Below are 18,336 nucleotides of genomic sequence, written 5' to 3'. Positions count from 1 at the left end.
CAGCCTTTCCGAAGGGAATTATACACAATTGAGAAGTTCCCATGAATCTGGAATTCTCCTGTAAAGCTAAGTCAGATGTGTACGTGGGGGGTGTAAGAAATAGAGGTCTATAGTTATAAGGGAACAGAACAAATAAGGAATATTTAATAAAGCATAATTATTATTATACATATTCAAAATAAAATTTAAAGAGTAAAGACATATGTATATAAATTAAGGACTTCTAATTCCACCCCCCCACAAGTTGTCACTTCTCAGCCCATCTGCCCAACTTTTCCAGATCCTTTGCAGCATCATACTGCCATTACTGTTATTAACAACCCTGCCAACCTTTGTATCATCTGGAAACTGACATTAAGTTTGATATACTTTCATCAATATCATTGATAAATATACAAAACAACAATGGGCCCAACACAGAACCTTGGGGGGACGCCACTAATAACATTAGTTCACGAAGAGCAGTATCCATTGATTACCACTCTCTGTCTTCTCCCATTCAACCATCCTTTTATCCATTGTAGCAACTTGCCCTTAATGCCATAGTAGTCCTCCATGTGCAACAGTATCAAAAGCTTTCCTGAAATCCAAGTATATAATATCAAAATTATTTTTTGCATCCAGTTCCTCTGTGACGACATCATAGTATCCAATCAAATTGGTCAGACAAGACTTCCCCTTAATAAACCCATGCTGTGTCTGAATTAGTACTGCTGTCTTGTCTAGATGATCCTGCAATGCTTCTTTAACCAGTGACTCAATTATTTATTTATTTATTTCAGGTTTCTACAGAGTCTCAAGGTAGTGGAGTTCCTGGACCAACAGGATTACTTTTGGTCCAGGAGTCTTCTGCATCCTTCTTTTAGGATCTCTAAATATATTTTCGTTAGTTTTAGTGTAGATGCTATAAGTCTCAATTTCATAGCCAGTGTTGTGAGGTTCATAACGCATCATCATTATAAGCTAATATGCCAATTTCTCGTGCATTTGTCTTAATTGAATTACATGTGCTGGAGCAAATAGAACAGAATGTGGAGCCAAGCCTTTTGTGGTAACACCATATCTAAACACTGAGGCAATTTAATCTGTTGTTCTATGTCATCTCAGCTCTGTGTCATCCAGTTGATTGATAAAAGTTTAGAAGGCTCATTGTTTTCCAGGATGCTATGTGTCCACAACCAAGGCTGGATATACCGAGGTGCAGGGTCTCAAGGTGATGGAGATCCTGGACCAACAGGATTAGTTTTGGTCCCAGGGCCTTCTGCGATCTTCTTTTCTGGTCTCTAAATATATTCGTAGGGTCAAAGACCAACTAAATTCTGCACTGCTACATAGATTTTAAGAGAAATGTAGAGGCGTTTTGTGGAATGTATGTGGATTCCCTCCATATCATCGATTTAAAATGTGCAATCAAGCTTTTCTAAATACTCAGCAGTGTGATAATAAAATCATTAACAATAAGTGAACAACTCACTTTTATGCGTATGTTAAGAGACTTTAATCTCTGTGCTACTTTTTTCTTTTTTGTAAGATCTATATGACAATTCAGAATGCCAGGATATATACTGTAATAATTTTGAGAGATTTGCAAAAGCCAATTATTGATATCTTGCATACTTCTAGAGTCAAAGCAGCTGGCTTTCCACTTTAAGGTTTGGCATATAGTTAATTTTTCATTCTATATACTGCTATAGCTTTTTGCATAAGATCTGTCCTAAAAACATCCCAATGTTGCTGAAAGGTCATCGGCATCTTGTATTACTATTTGCTGTTGTTCTATCATCTAGATACATTTTTTTCATCTATTAGAATAATTTTAAATTATATTTCTCGTTTTTATAAAATTATATTGTGTGCCACATGTAATTAATAAAACTTTTTAAGTTTCCTGACTTGTAGACTTCCTCCGCATTAAATCGAAATGGTGTTTGCTGATGCAGACCATCGTCATTTATGCAATAAGTTTGTTTCCATATTTAGTTTACCAGTAATGCATTATTTACTTCCATAATGAAATATATGATTGGAAGAGAACCTATAATTACAGACACCATTGATGTTAGTAAGCCATGTAGTAATGTGATAACCACCAATGATATCTTTGTGATCTTTGCCAAAAAGAACCACATGTTCGCCAGCCAGTGGTTTGTGTTCTATTGACCATATCACCATTAATCCACAGGAACCGAGCTCAAGAATATCATCACTAGACTAATGGAACCACGTTTTCTGGAGAAGTGAGTCCAGGTTCGTCTCAACTTGATAATTGATGAGTGCTTATTTTCTTTGGGACCTCTGTGAAAACAATGAATTCGCAAACTTATCACTTGTCTATTTAGAGTGGAGGAGTTCTTAAAGGTTTCATCAATCGAGGCTGTAATTAGCCAGGCTCATATTGGGAGGGTAGGGTTTCCTCTGTGAGTTATTCTGGGTTTTACACCCCGTATAATATGCAAATCTGGCTGTGAACAGACACTCCTGCAGACATAATACATGGTAAAGATTATGAACTTGTATACTATGTAAATTAGCGCACTATGGTTAAAGTAGTTGGTGTACCAAAAAAGTCATCTAAAACAAATACAATTCCTTTGAAAATGTTGCGCATACCAAGAGTGAACACCAAACCGATGCAAGGACTCATATCTCAAAAGTTATTTTATATTCACCCTCTATTTACTTATTGTTATTTGAAGCAATATTTATGAGTCGTTCAAATCAAACACAGCTTTAGAATGAATATTTCAGGGCACCATCCACAGGTTATGCATCCCAGCTGCTTGCCCTTTATGACCTATCATAACTGCTCCATTATTTTGCTGTAGCCAAGGCCGGCTTTTCCTAGGTGCAATGGCGCGGATGCTCTTGCATCCGAAGCTTGTGAGAGGGTTCCAGAGATTCACAATTACTATTAGTTCAGAATAACTTTTTTCTAATAAATATAATTATATTATAATAAATAAATGAATAAATATAATATTAGTTCACAATAACTTTTTATGGCCTATAAAAATATGTGCGGTAGACCCCCTAGATTACTTATATCCTGCATTAGCTCTGCAATGAACTTTGGCACTATGAGGAAATTAGGCTATCAGCAGTAGCTAGCCTGTATAAATTAAAATAATTTTGATAGTATCTTCCCTGCACTGAGTATGGTGCAAATCTATTTCGGTGAAGGAGAGTTGAGTTGCTACCATAACTGATGTGTGGGTTTGGTCTCGGGACTGTAGTGGTGGTACCATGGCTTCTTCACTTGCAACTAGACAATTCAGGAAATGTTCACCCTTATCGTAATAGCACATCGATTACGTGCACTGTTCCTGACTCAAACATTTTGCCATCCATGCTGTAAGCAGCACAGTTTCTGAAAATACTTACACAATAGATCATACCCCTAGCCAACAATTGTTTCATGAAAATTAGGGCCAATTTTAAACTCCCCTCCCTTACACGGCTGCTATACGGTAATAAACATTTACTGATTGTTCACCTTCTGCATTCTGGGTATGTTTGGTCATATCAATTTTATTCAAAGCATGTAAACTACAGCTTCTATTCGTGCTTCGCATTGAGTATCCAAAACCTACCTTACACCCGGTCATTATCTGGTGGTCACGCTGCTTGTCATTCGTTCCGTGTGTATCTGAAATGTAAAGTCAGTATTTCATTTGAAATTCAAAAGTTGGTATTTCATTTACAGTATATGAATCCTATACATGAAGATATGGGAAGGATAAATGTAGTCAGAAGAAACATTTAATATTTTCACGTACTCACTGAATGAACCTTGCATAGCAAAAAGGTACAAACCACTGCTGTATATCATCCAAAGCAGATGGCTAACAGGTCAAAGCTATAGAGATGAAATTGCAAAATCAGTAATCCTCTCAAAAATTCATTGATGATAATGCCCTGCTTTGGAAGTCATGATTGGTGGACAGTATATGCTGAATGAGGAGTGAATGAAGTGCATGATCATTATGTTTTCCTCGCCACTTGTTCTTGCCTGTAATATGTCTTTCTGCTCAACCAGAATCTTCTATGATAGAAATAGGGGAATGCACTTAGAGCAGAATGGTCAAGAATCCGCTAGGACCTCCTAGATAATGTTGATGAGTTCAATGTTAGAGGCGCAAAACTGGAACAGTGATAACAGAATGGTCGTGGTGGTATACGTGTTAAGCGCCAAAGCAACTGAAGCTATGTGTCGTGTGTAACTGCATATATATTCTTGAATCGGGTTGCTGCTTGCTGGACGAAAAATCTAAGTTTCTGGTAGGAAAACGATGCCAACCTCGCCTGAGACCGACTAACTCAGCCTTGTTGTAAAAAAAAAGCCCATAAAAATCCTCGTATTATTGATGGGATTCGAACCTATGCCTTTTCTCCCAGTGCGAGAAGATGGTAATTCTCCACTGTTATTTATTCGTTATTAGGGTCCTGTGGTCTTTCTCAATTCGACTTTTCACTGTCTACTTACCTTTCAATAAACTGAACGTTTATTGAAAAGTTAAACAAACATTGAAAAAAAAAAAAAAAAAAACCTGTAAGGCGCTAGTAATCGTGTCTGTAACTGTGTGTATTTTTCAGTCGGGATGCTGGACAAAAAAAAAAAATAATCCAGTTTCCAGAAAATAAAACATGGGACACTTGCCCGAGATCGACTAATTTGGCCACTTTTTGAGAAAAAAAAATAATAATAATAATAATAAGCCTATAAAATTCCTTGCGTCATTGACAGGATTCGGATTCTTGCCCTTTCCACTCGGTTCTTATGAAATAAGCAATTCGACTGTATTTCTCTCATTGTTTAATATAGGAAATCTGGTCAGAAATTATGAGATTATACCCAGAAGGTCGGAACGTTGATTGCCAAGTGATTTTATCGCAATGGTCCTTCAGTCGTAGTTCGACGCCACGAGGGTACTCAGAGAGGAGTATCCCGCCCCTTAATTAGGAAAAATACGAGAGAGAGAGAGAGAAAAATAAAACATTTACAAAATATTAATAGCATTACTAAATAGTTTTTATACTGTATAAAATTTTGAAACGAACACGTATGTCTGGACTGCACTTTTCCTGCCTTTCCTGAAACTTATTCACATTTCTGAAAACTTTGTGCTGGTTATTTTGTAACTTCCATGGTGAACTGAGAAAACATTCAATTGCTTTTGAAAATTTTTTTCGAAGGCCATTATAATTTTTTAAATGAATACATTATTTTTGGTTAAATGGGGAAAAATACTATCACGAGAGAGGGAAAGACAGAGCAAAAATTTAAATAACAAATATTTAATTTTTTTTTCAATTTTAAGAAACTTGATTATTCAGTTTTTTAAAGTTATAACTACGGTAAAGAAAAACACTTTATTTTTATTAATGACAATTAAAGAAAACGAAAGATAAAATTTTGAATATACAGTAGTAGAAATATATATATATATATATTGTTTTTATAAATATTTTGTGAAATTATGATATATATATTCAATGGATTACGTATTAATTTCAAAACTGATATCGTGATGAGAGTGTTGATATATTGTAAACTAACAATAATTAGTGTTGTTTTTTTATTACTTTTAGTCGAGTTAAAACTTTTCAAATATTCTCGAACAAGCCTTGAAAAGTGGGGACCAGCCCTCCTCCCCAATCACTCTAAGAAAAAAAAATTAACCTCGATATTCTTTTTTGATAGTTAGAAAAGTTAGTTTGGAAGCGCTGAGAACAAATGCACTTTTATATTTTTTATGTAATTAAATAATAATAAAATATTATAATAATCCTGTTAAAATTAAAGTTCACAGTAATTAATTTTAATGTTAAATTTGGAAGTGATATATCTGTTACTCGGTCTTTTCCAGTTCTTAACTGTTATCTCGTTTTAAACGTGTTGCTTCAGTCACGTGAAAGGTTGTCTCTTTACAAGTTTGAAAGTGGCACTGTTTTAAACGTAACGCTCTACGAAAAAAAAGGGGTGGGACAGAGAGAGAAGGAAATAATTCCTTCAAACTTTCTAATTCGTATATGACATTTACAATTTACAATAACGGTTTCTTTATTTCCATTTATTTGAAGCACTTAATTCTTACTTTCGTATTCTAATGGTGAACTATGGACTTTGGCCGTCTTGTCGGCTGCCTCGATAGTCAGCTAGTTTTGGCATCTTGTAACAGTGTATTCTGATAGAAAATTTGTAAATACTATAAGCGTTTTGCTGTTGATAATTTCATTGTAGAGTTACTGCAAACTACATAATCAGTTGTCGTTCATAGCTTTGTTTGTAGTTTCAGTGTAAAATTTTGCTCTCGAAAAGATAGGCAACATGGCCATGATGGTGCAGAAATCTCGGCGCCCCCGCTTGGCATCGCGCCAGACTAGCAGGTAGCTGTGTGCTAGTGCACACGTGCCTGTATGTGTACTGCACCGACGGATGTATTTCATTGGCTGAGCTTCCCCCAAATTGGGCAAGAGGCTGGCTAGCAGCGCTGACGTCAGCCCTTTGCGTCATGTATCCAGGTCATCCTTACCCCTCTCCATGAACCCCCCTCTCTCCCTTTCCCAAGGCTTTGGCAGACCAGAAGCGTCGCCAGCTCACTTCGCCAGAGGCCCGCTATGTCCAGCGCCATGTTGCTTGAATGATCTCCGTCATCTGTATGCCGCACAGTTGTCGCACAGGTGACGGTACTGGTGGTGTGTCAACGTGGGCTGCCATCTCTCTTGTGAGGCTCAGGCCCAAACGCCGATGGCATGGGTGTAGAGGTTTGCCCCGTCCATATACAAGAATTCAAGGTTAGTAGATCTAAACTTATTGTATTGATGGTTGATTGTCTATATGTAAGGTAATGTGCACCACGTTCGGCAGTAGGGGAACATGTCATAGGCCCGAGCGAGTTTGTCGTTATGGTGTGTAAAGTAATATGCATGTCATGTGTGTTGTAGTATTTATCTGCAGTTGTTCTACTAACTACTTTAAGTACACGGAATAGAGAGTTTGTCCTTCGTTTCTGTAATGTCTTCTGAAAATGTTCAGTTAGATGGTAGTTTGTTGTAAGTTAAAAGTCCCGTTTCAGTATATTGAACCTCAGGCGATTCAGTTTATACGAAAAAAACATTTACTATATCTATATAGAAAACTGTTATAAAGGAAAGTTAATTATTATTTATAACGTTAATTAGCTAAATTTAGTTAAGTGTTATAATTTAATTATTAATGTATCTTTCCAACACCGGTTTGTTTTGAAATGTGTTAAGGTTGTGGGTATTTTATTTATAACCATGACAGTTACTGGAGTGGTTTCAAGATCGATGTAATTTAAATTTAAAGTTCATAATATCTCAATTTACTTATTATTATTATGCTGCTAGTTAATGTCGTTTTTGGTGATAACTTAGATATTATTATTTTTCGCATTAGAAGCTGTCTAAAATTACAGTTAGCAAGAAATCTTAATATTGAACCTACGTTGATGTTCAAAGTTTAATTTTCATGTATAGAACAGTGTTAACTTTGCCAAACTGAAGCTGTTTCGTTTATGGAGCACATCCAAGCTAGAAGGAATTATTCGACAAATAATTTTGCCTTACGTTTTACTATGTTATAAATAGTATCATACATATATTCGTGTATAATTCAGTAGTTGTGTATTTTATGTAACTGTGATTAAAGATCTACGAAACGTCAGTGTAATGTTTTAGCCATAAACACTAAGTAGAACCGTCATGTCTTTCACTTTAAGTCAGTACACATACAACGCACGATGCTGTGTGTTGTAAATGACGAATGTTTTCATTAGTTAAGAGAACATTATTGAACTTTAGAAATATAATTTAAATTGTTTTAACATTTGGAAATTTGTTTCTTCAGTTTAAGTTTCCGTTACAACTAAAAACTTTGAAGCTTGCCATAACTTCAGAAAAACAACTTAGTTCGTAGCTTTCAATTGTAAGCTAGCGCTCCTAGCGGATGTTTTCGGAAATATTTTCATTTGTCGAATGTCGCTGTTTGGTCTTACCACTGTCATATTTCAACGTTGTCACTGTCTTGGTGCAGTTGTCGAGAGATTGTGCGTATTTTAATCAGCAAAAGTGCTATACTTATGCAAACGGACCTTTGTTTATTTGGCGTATATGTTAAAAACGAATATTTCTGGCATCGTTAATTAACGTGTACCTGTTTTTTTCGTGTCATCTGTTCATAAATTTTCAGCAATAAATAGCATCATAAGTATGACACACAGCTTAAATTTGTTATAAAAGTGTTTTAGCATCACAATTTAAATTTGTTGTTACATTTATATTTAGTATTTAATATAAAACCATGTAGAGTTTGTAAAATTAGGATGTAAACTAAGTTTTTGGTATTTCCACAAGTAAAGCTTTGGAGTCATTTTTGCAACTCAGGTTTTTTGTTTTTAATAAGATGGTTTTCGTGAGCTTCAACTTTGTCAGCCAATGTTTTGTTTATTTTGACATTCAGCTGCTGCTTTTTTCTTTCTCAAGAAATTAAAAATCCTAAAAAGTGCTGTGATGATAACATGCTACGGTACCTGGTGAAAATGATTGTGCCAAGATTCATCGAAAATCGTTGACCAGGGCATATTCAGCAAAGAGTTCTTGTAGTTCTAGCTACTGACTACAAGAAATGGAACTATTCTTTCAAAGTTGGCATTTTAAAGGAATGCTAACGATTAAAAAAAGAATTTATAAGATGGCAACTACAAGAATTTTAACCATATTTTGAGTTATATAACATGACTGTATTCTCCCCAAAAATAAAATTAAGATCTGTTGCTATTGTAACTCCATACTCTTAAGAACATACAAAACATGGGGGGAATAATTGTTCTTGTAAGCATAGAATTGAGTTTGAGGGTCTGAATATTGCTCAAGACCCTTCAGAGCTTTTAGTACTGTATTGTAAGTCCAATCGCATTTGCCTGTAAGAAGCATTATATACATCATTGGTAAATGTTTATAAATAATAAATTTTCTTATTATATTGTGGGACAGTAAATCAATATCAAATTATTATTTTAATGGCACCAGAGTTTGTCTTTCATGTCTATATTATGAGCATTGTGTCCACAGACCAATTTGCATGTTGAGCTGGCTGAAAAACCTGAAACAACTCACAGGGAGAACTCTAATCCATCTGTTTAATATTGGCTAACCACAGTGTTGATTGAAGAGGAATTTATAAGATTCACAGGAATATCAACCATATTTTGGGTGATGTCACACTGATATAACAAGTTTGGGACAAATTCGAGTGTCCAATCACTAAATTGATTATTTACTGAGGGACACATTTTTATTGTTATGCAATTAAAATTTGTCTTTGTATCCATTTTATAGCATCACTTTCAGTATTTCCTGACCTTGTGCAAGATTTACAACAAATTGTATAAATTCTAGTGCCATTGAGAACAATCAGTTGATGTCATAATGCAATCCGTTTCAGGTATGAAATTTGAGTGCTGACAGAGGTCTTGAGGTCACTTGTTACGATTTGGTTAGTGGTTCTGAAATTAGGTCTCTAGTGTCAACAGTATTTGGTGTGCAAGTTGATTCAAAAGAAGTCCCTTTAAAAAACAGACTTCTTATTTATTGCTCTAGAACTCTAATAGCCAGAGATATTAACCTATTTGATTATTCAATGTTTTGAGATGGTACAATTCACCGAAAAAAAAAAAAAAAAAAAAATGGTTTAATATTATATGTGTACGTCATATGGCAGTGGTTTCAGTTTGTGTTCTGTAGAACCCAGGGGTTTAGGAAATTTTTTTATTAAATCTGTACTTGTACATTACTGTTTTTATGATATTGAAGTTCTGTGGAAAATTTGGGGTTGCAGGGCCACGAAAGGTTGAAAATCAATCAATACCCAATATGTTTAGTATCCAGGGACAATTGTGAGGCAGGGTCAAATTTATGATTAGATAAGTTAGTAAATTTTCTAGATCCCATAATTTTGTTTAAACAAGTTAGACAGTTCTCTAGACTTTGTAATTTGGCTGAGCCTATATCAGTTCCCAGGTTTGCCATATTAATTACATTATCTTTTGAAATTAGGCATGTGCAAACAATTACTGTATAACACCATGCTACATCACTATATGGAAATTTGCCCTCCTGGTTTTCTCTTTAGAAGAATGTTTATAGACATTTTGTCTAGGGTTTGCAAATTTATAAATACTTCCCTGCCATGTGGTTTGTTGAGTTTGGTGCAAAATAACTAAAAGGAGCTGTTCATTAATGTTCAAAGCATTTTTCTTTTAAATAAAATAAAAATACAATATTTGTTGTTATAAACAAGAATGTTAAGTATATTATAACCTTATCGAGTACTCAATAGCCCTCTATTATCAAAAAAATTATAACCTTAAATATTACATCTTCAAAACAGAAATTACTTTAGTAAGCTTGTATACTAAAATGTGTGTGAATCCAGAAACGAAAGGATTAAGTAAAATTATAACTAACATAATATGTAGAGAGAGTTAATACATTTTTCATCTGAATCTAAAGAGTTAAAATTGAACACTGCTTTCATTGTGTGAGTGTGGAGACAGGTGTGATAAAATATTTAATTCCCTTAATTGCTCTTGAAAAACTTTTAATAAAAAATTCCATTTTTGATGAGTGGCAAAATGAAAGTATTAACCAAAATGCCTTTAACTCCATAGTGTTGATAAAAAAAGAAATTTAAGATTGAAATCAGATATTAAAGCAAGCTTTTTGCCTGAAGATTGAGTTGGTGTTTTTCACAAGTTGAGTATATCTGGCATAGTTTTTAAGGTGAAGAAAAGTTGTGATCCATCCATTCCACTCAGAAAAAATAGTTTATCTGTATATATGAAAAGACATAACATATGTAGTTAGATTTAAAATGTTAAATTAGTTAATTTAATTAATATATGTAGTTAGATTTAATTGATAACATTATCAAAATATAAAACCTAACAAAAACTTTTCCCGATTTTTAGAGATCTTGTCCCCATCTGGTATCCTTAAATCTGTTGTCATCCTATACAATAAATACATTTTAATGTTGGTTATATGAAGACAAGTTAGGATTTCTTGTTATTTCTAACTCTACATTATTGAACTGTACTAAGAAAGCTATTAGAAGTTACATAGAACAAACATTTCACAAATTAACTGAAATGAAAATTGAATGTTAATAATGGGTATGCATCAGCAGTAGGACATTATATAGACCTTAAAATTAGAAATTATAATTGAAGATTGCATATATGTAGTTTCTCAGAAAATTAGGCTCATTAAAAAAAAATAACTAATTTGCGTATCAAAAGAAAATTATCACACTAAATCATTTGTGGTAAGATTTTAGATTTACATGTACTAGTGGACTTAATTCTGGACATTTTTTTAAAATATTTTTAAATTTCAATCATAATCATTATTCACTGCTTTTGTTTTGAATTCAGAGTCACTTATTTTGTCTATTATATTAATTAAGTTGTCTATTATTATACATATTTGTTGCAGTTTACTAGATCATTTTTAAAATTACAAAACTGGAATGCAATAATGTTTATTTTAAAAAAATATGCGAACAATCAAAAAATCTCTGAAGTCAGTAAATAATTGTAAAACTTTATTTATATGGTAAAGTCTTGTTATTATAAAACTTCTGCTTATAGTGTCATCCTACTTTTAACACTTCTTCTGGTCCCATAGTTGATTGTATGAAGTGCTTCCATGCTTTTCTTAACAGCTATTATGCTCCCATTTAAACACTTCCATCCTCTATTGCTTTTTTTTACGGTCCCAAGAAGGAACAAACACAGATATAGCCCTCCTTCCTCTTGATTTTTGGCTTTGGGAAAGGGATAACAGACTAAATTTGAGGAATCATTTAGGACATAGTTTGTTTACTTCATATAAATCATTCCCAGTGAAGGTGATGTTTATTTCATATTCAAACCTTTGAAGCCAAAAGCTGCTCTTTACAACTCACTAGCTATATATATCATTGCATTCACATGCTTTCCCCACCTTTTTTTGAAATTCAATATTATTTGTCTACTTTCCTTTACTGGTACAGTAAATAGTGTTTTGTGTGTATGTGTGTTCAACATGGCATCAATAAATTTAATAAATGAGAGCATTCATATTTGTCTAGTTCTGCATTGAATTTATTTAAGCTGTCAACTTCCACAACAACAGATGGAAGTCTGTTCCAGCAATTAACCACCTGCTGGCTAAAGGCAAATTTCTGCACATCTATTCTACAACTATATCAAGTTTATACAGCAATACTCAATATTAGTTTAGTGTAATAAAATCTCTTTAAAAAAAATTTTTTAAACAAAAAAAAAAAAAAGGTTGAGGGTACCAAAACAAAAGCAAGTCTAATATGTTGTGTAAATTTTCAACTTAATATAAAACATTTTTTCATAAACATTGCAAAGTTAAAAAAAAAAATCAATGTTACCTACCAAAATAACAGTGCAAAATAGCTGTCACATGTGGAGAAGCCCTGCTTCCAGTTCTCTTTGGGCCCACTCTCTTCAAGAGTACTATAATAGGTTTACTGTATTAACAGTTTGTTGAAAGCCTTTTTGCCTTTAAAACAGCTTCAATTTGTTTTGCCATAGAATATGTTAAACACAGTTCTTCAGATGCAAAGGCCCTGAATGTCTTGCTTGCCTCCTTTTTATTAGTGTTAGTGTTGTAATAGCTAAACAGTGCATGGAGTTGGAGTTTTTATGTGTATCTGAAAAAAAAAATTGGTGAGAATCAATAACTCAGTCTTTTAACACAAATTTTCAATCAGATTTAGGTCTGAACTATTACTGACTATAAGGGCACATCTATAATATATACTCTTCCTACTGCTTCATGTTGCTTTTGGTACATTACAGTGTGTATATACTACAATAAAAGTCACCGATCAGCAACAACCCATTCCAGGTCTGCAGCAGCCTGGAATGTTGGTGGTTACAAAGCCAACTGGAAGTTCTCATGAGAAAAGGAAATACATGGCAATTTCTGTTTGAGAATTTAAGATTTTATTTTATTTATTATTATCTTTTTTATTTTGCATTTCATGTACCATCAGTAACATGCATTCATCTGACACCATCTCTTGACATATTCCCACACTACCATATTAATTGGATGCTTTAGTGTAATAAAATCTCTTTAAAAAAATTTTTCAAGAGATTTTATTTGGGCATTCCCATAACAGCTTCACCAGGTAATCAATGCACACATTTGATACTGTCACTGCCAAAAATGGAAATGTTTCTCCTCACTCCAAACCACTTTAGTTCTCTCATCCAAAAACCTATGCCTTTTTAGTCCAATTTATACATTGATGCCTACTTTTCATTGAGGTGTTTCTGTGTTTTTCTCACTTGTAAACCACTTTTGCATAATATTTTTGTACATAGTGTTCACTCCAAATATTTATAAAATTTCTTTTGCAATAGGGCCAGTTAACAAACTCTTTCATCTTGAGGTGTCAATTTAAGTTTTTAACCCATCCTTGGAGCTGTTTTGGTATACTTTTAGTAATTTTGTAGTAGTTGCACATTTTCAGTGCTGGATTTAGTAGCTCCATCTCCATGTTTTTTTTTTTTTTGCTGTTTATTTATATATATATATATATATATATATATTATTCTTTAGTAATATGATAATTTATGTTGTATTTTACTTTTAATATACTTTTATAGTGGTTTTTCTTTAAATTATTTCTAGATTTTTCTGTTGTCCCGGTAGCTGTTTTAGCAATGCCCGGGTACGAACAGAGTACATATTATTATTTTATCTTTCTATTGTGGTTTATTGTGTTTATTTTCTTAATTACGGGTGTTTTCTACTCATAGGTATTATGGTTAATACATTACTGGTCTTTAAGCTAGCCTAAACTCGGTTATCTTAAATATATATATATATATATATATATATATGGCCTTTGTCACAAAGTATAACTGCTTTGCTACACTTAGGTGACCAATCAAATCTTTTAATTGTCTTTTTTATGTTATTTTATGAACTTAATGCATGAAATAATCTAAATATTTTAAGAATAACTTTACACTCGAATAGTGTTGAAATGTCATCTACAGCTAATCATAAAATGTCACGTAAATAGTGTCTGATTGGATAATAGGAGTGGTGTTACAAAAAAAAAAAACAGGCAGTGATCACATTGTTGTGTCCATTGAAATGCATATGTGAAATGGAAACAAAATATTGCAACTTGACCCAAATTTTTTTGTATTTTATTAAAAAAATTTTCTTTTTTTAATACCCGAAAAGTCAGAAATATTAAGATTTGTAAAAAAATGTCCAGCATGTCTTCCACTAGTGTAGCAAGATTTGGTTTTAATGTACTTTTTTATGCTAGATTAACTTACAATTGCACTGTAAGAATTATCTTATAAATGGATATAGGCAAATAAGGTAGACTTTAATGATCATGACAAAATTATTATGATCAATTGAAAATATCTGATATATATAATCTAGCAGAAATTAAATGTAGCATGAAAAAATACAGTATGCTATAGATAATAGTGTTCTGTTATTCATTTGTTTGTTATTTTGATAGTGATAGTATAATTCAGTGATCAGTGGCACCAAGGATCATTACAAATGGCACCATGAGATGATTTCTAATCATCTCTATCAAAGCTCCATTTTTTGCTTATGCTAAACTTCCAGCCATTGCAAATAAGTTAAATTCAATTTTTAAGAGGCTAGAAGTAAGTACTTTCTTTTTGTCCAAATGGTAGTTGAGTCCTCTGGTCAACTACCATTTAATGTTCTTGTTTATACTTTGGCATGACCATCAGGTCAGTGGAGTTTACAATAAATCATCAATACAAGTGCTAATTGTATTTAGCAGTCACAGGTTTGAACCTGTCCACTCAGAGAGTTCTACCTCTGTTACCCCCCTCCAGTGGTTCTTTTACATCCCTGTGTAAAGATATAGCGATTGATTAGTATCTTTCTTTTCCCTCTAACACTTGCAGTGATAACCTTGATAAATCTCCTCCTGTCATACCATAGTCCATTTAATGCCTCTCTTGGCCTTCCCAATGGAAAGATGGAAGAATCCTGAATAATCTTAAAGCCAAGAAGTCTCCAGATCCTGATGGCATTTTTCAACTTGTTCTTAAAAACCTGTGGTTCAGAGTGAATTCCTGTTTTGTATTTTTTAGACTTATTTCAATTGGTGTGTTTCTGCTGCATGGAATTATTGTCCTATTGCATTAACCTCAGCTTTGTCCAAAGTAAAGATGAAATCTATCTTAAAATTCTTCAAGACAGCTTAGGAAATATCTTATGGACATTTTAATAGACCCTAACATCACATTTGGTTAATGATTGCCATTATGAATTTGGTGAGTATTGCTAGACTGCATTTACCTTGGCTTATGTTACTTATCTTTGGACAAATTCCACAACAAAGTTTGGAGAAAAATAAGCAGTTACTTTTGACATTTCTAATGCATTTGGTCATGTTTAGCCTAAATGATCTCCAGGTAATTTTACCATAAAGAATACAACTCAATTTCCATCTTTCTAAAACCCTATCCTATTTTATTTATCCCAAAAAAAAAAAAAAAAAAAAAGTCTGTTGCTCTCATGCTCATCTATAGAAACAAAGATTTTTAGCCAAGATTGTCTTATGAACCATAGTCCATTTATTCATAGTTCAACTCCAAACAATTTTTTTTTTTTTTTTTCATTTATCCATTTTGTTTCTATTCTTTGAACTAACCTTCCTTCATTACGTATTTCCAGAAAATAACAATTACAGAATTTCTATTATCCACAAGCATCTTCTGTGTTCTCAGTTTTCAATCCATATATGATAGTAGAGTACTATGGGTTAAAAATGTATATTATTATCCATATGGTGGTGCAAGGAAGCCTGAGGCTTATGCTGCACCAGCCAAAAAAAAAAAAAAAAATTTCTGAATTATCCTTAGAGAGAGAGAGAGAGAGAGAGACAGAACAAGAGTCAGAAGTATAAGGAAATCACCAAGAAAGAGAAGAATGATGATATCCAGCTCAGGACCCTGGGTGTGCAAAGCCCATACTAGATTTGAACCCCTGGGATTGTATTGCATGTTATGTGATCCTTTTGCTCAATTCAAATCATTTTATAACCTCAGATAGTTGGTATACTAATCAGAAAACGAATGAAAATAATTTTAATAAAATAAAACTATAATGAAATAATCATGTATTAAGACTATCGACCATGTTGAAACAAGATTCCTGCTTCTCAAATTAAGGTCTATTCTGTTCAGTCTAATATAAACAGTATATGGAGCCAGTTAAGTGAATTCATTATCTGAGAGACCTTAAAAACTTTCATTGTTGCTTTAATACTTTGGCATTTTTTTTTTTTTTTTTTGATATTTTGATTTTAAAAACAACGATCAATTGTTTTCATTTGCTGACAGATAAATACATCAACATTAATGATGAATGACACGTAAGATATTACAAGGCTGATGATAAGATGTAAGAAATACAGTACTCTCAGCATTAGGGGGTTTTGGTGAAATAACACAAATGTTTTCATCTGTTATTTTTTTTGGTAAGAATGTGTGTTATGAAAGTCCTAAGATTGTGAACAGATTCCAGAATCTGTATTGCATTTTTATTTAATAGTTGTTTTGGGCTGCATCTTGTTTGTTAATTTATTAAGATTTTATGTTCTTGTAATTTTTTAATTAATGCCTAAAATTAGAAGATTCAGCATTGTTTCATTTTGGGGCCATACACCGATGAGCCAAAACATATGACCAGTGATTCGTTATGCAAATTGAAACAAATGCAGGTGAACTACTGTGTGGGTCTGGACACGGTATAAAAAACACCTGATACTGAGCTCTGTTAATAGTGTTACTCTTGTTCTTCAGGTGGGAAAGGCAGCAGACTTAAGCGAGTTTGACAAAAGCCAAATTGTAATGAACAGACGATTGGGTCAAAGCATATCTGGCACGGCTGGTGGGGTGCTCACGGTCAGCTGTGGTTTAGTACCTACTGAAAGTTGTCTGAGGAGGCGAAATCCACGAACCACCGGCAAGGTGTTGGACGACCACGGCTCATCGATGCTCAAGTTGAGCGAAGACTCTCCCGGATGGTATGTGTCAATATAAGGGCAACACCTACCTAAACATCATTGCTGACCAGGTACACCCTTTCATGGCAATGGTCTTCCCCTCTGGTGGTACCACCTTTCGGCAGGATAATGCGCCATGCCACACTGCCTGGATTGTTCGAGACTGGTTTGTGCAACACGAGGAACACTTCCAGATATTGCCATGGCCTCCAAATTCCCCAGACATCAATCTCATCGAGCATCTGTGGTTTGTGTTGGAATAGCAACTCCGATCTGCAGCGTCTCAACCACAGACCCTACAGGAGTTAAAGGATCTGCTGGTTATGTGTTGGTACCAGATACCACAAGACACATTTAGAAATCTTGTAGTGTCCATGCCTCTCCAGGTATGAACTGTTTTGGCTGCATGTGGAGGACCAACATCATATTAGGTAGGTGGTCATAATGTTTTGGTTCATCGGTGTATAGTTATGTAGCAATGTCCCTGTAACCAATGTGGATTGATTTTCAGATATTTTTTTCATTTTTACCTTGGAACATTTCATGTTTAAATTTGAATAGTAAAATGTATTGTAATTATTTTAATATTTAAAAAGAACTTGACTAAAATAATTTTCTTAAATTAATCCATGCTATGGAATCCTTGAAAATTTCTCAATATGTAAAGGTTGGTCCACAGTCAAAGTTTAGAAGCACTGCAGCATCAATATAGATGCTCATTTAGTAAATGTGTGGAAGTTTGAGTTTTTCATCATCATTCATGATGATGAAGACATTGTTTACCAATGATGTCTTACCATTGTTTACCAATAAGATCAAAAAAGGATTATGAAGAGGATTCCAAAATCAAAGGATCCAAAAAGAAAATGTCAAAATCAGTAAAAAGCAATCAAAAATAAATTGTGAAAATCACGACAGGTTATCAAATAAAACTGAGGCACTTCAAATAGAATGGTTACTGTGGAACCCTTGAGAAAAAAAAAACAAAGAACAAGAGAATACATTCTTATAAAGATGTAACCACCTATAATAACAATGTATTCTTTTAGGTATTTGGTTCCTTATACTGATTGACTTTTGGAGATCATAAACAGCTATCTGATATAATGGAGAAATTAGGTGTAATTTCCTGACTTCTTTTACACTTGTTTTACTGATGCTGTTTTTCTGCAGCTCAACTCTTTAACATATCTCAATATACTAGATACTTT

General features: G+C 33.5%; 1 protein-coding gene across 1 annotated transcript in view; it reads left to right on the top strand.

Annotated features, from left to right (window-relative positions):
- The first annotated feature begins 6,580 nt into the window (after nucleotides 1-6,580).
- Nucleotides 6,581-18,336, top strand: part of LOC150088651 (uncharacterized) — a 79,278-nt gene continuing 67,522 nt past the window's right edge. Inside the window, exon 1 of the mRNA XM_090369607.1 lies at nucleotides 6,581-6,795. Coding sequence (XP_090225733.1) covers nucleotides 6,754-6,795 — 42 coding nt within the window. The 5' untranslated portion in view covers nucleotides 6,581-6,753. The remainder of the gene's footprint in view (nucleotides 6,796-18,336) is intronic.

Source organism: Mastigoproctus giganteus, chromosome 3 (genome assembly GCF_048544385.1).
Source record: "Mastigoproctus giganteus isolate SK-2022 chromosome 3, ASM4854438v1, whole genome shotgun sequence".
NCBI classification, from domain to species: Eukaryota; Metazoa; Arthropoda; class Arachnida; order Uropygi; family Thelyphonidae; genus Mastigoproctus; species Mastigoproctus giganteus.
The sequence above is the reverse complement of the archived record's forward strand: the minus strand, read 5'-3'. Positions and strand labels throughout refer to the sequence as shown.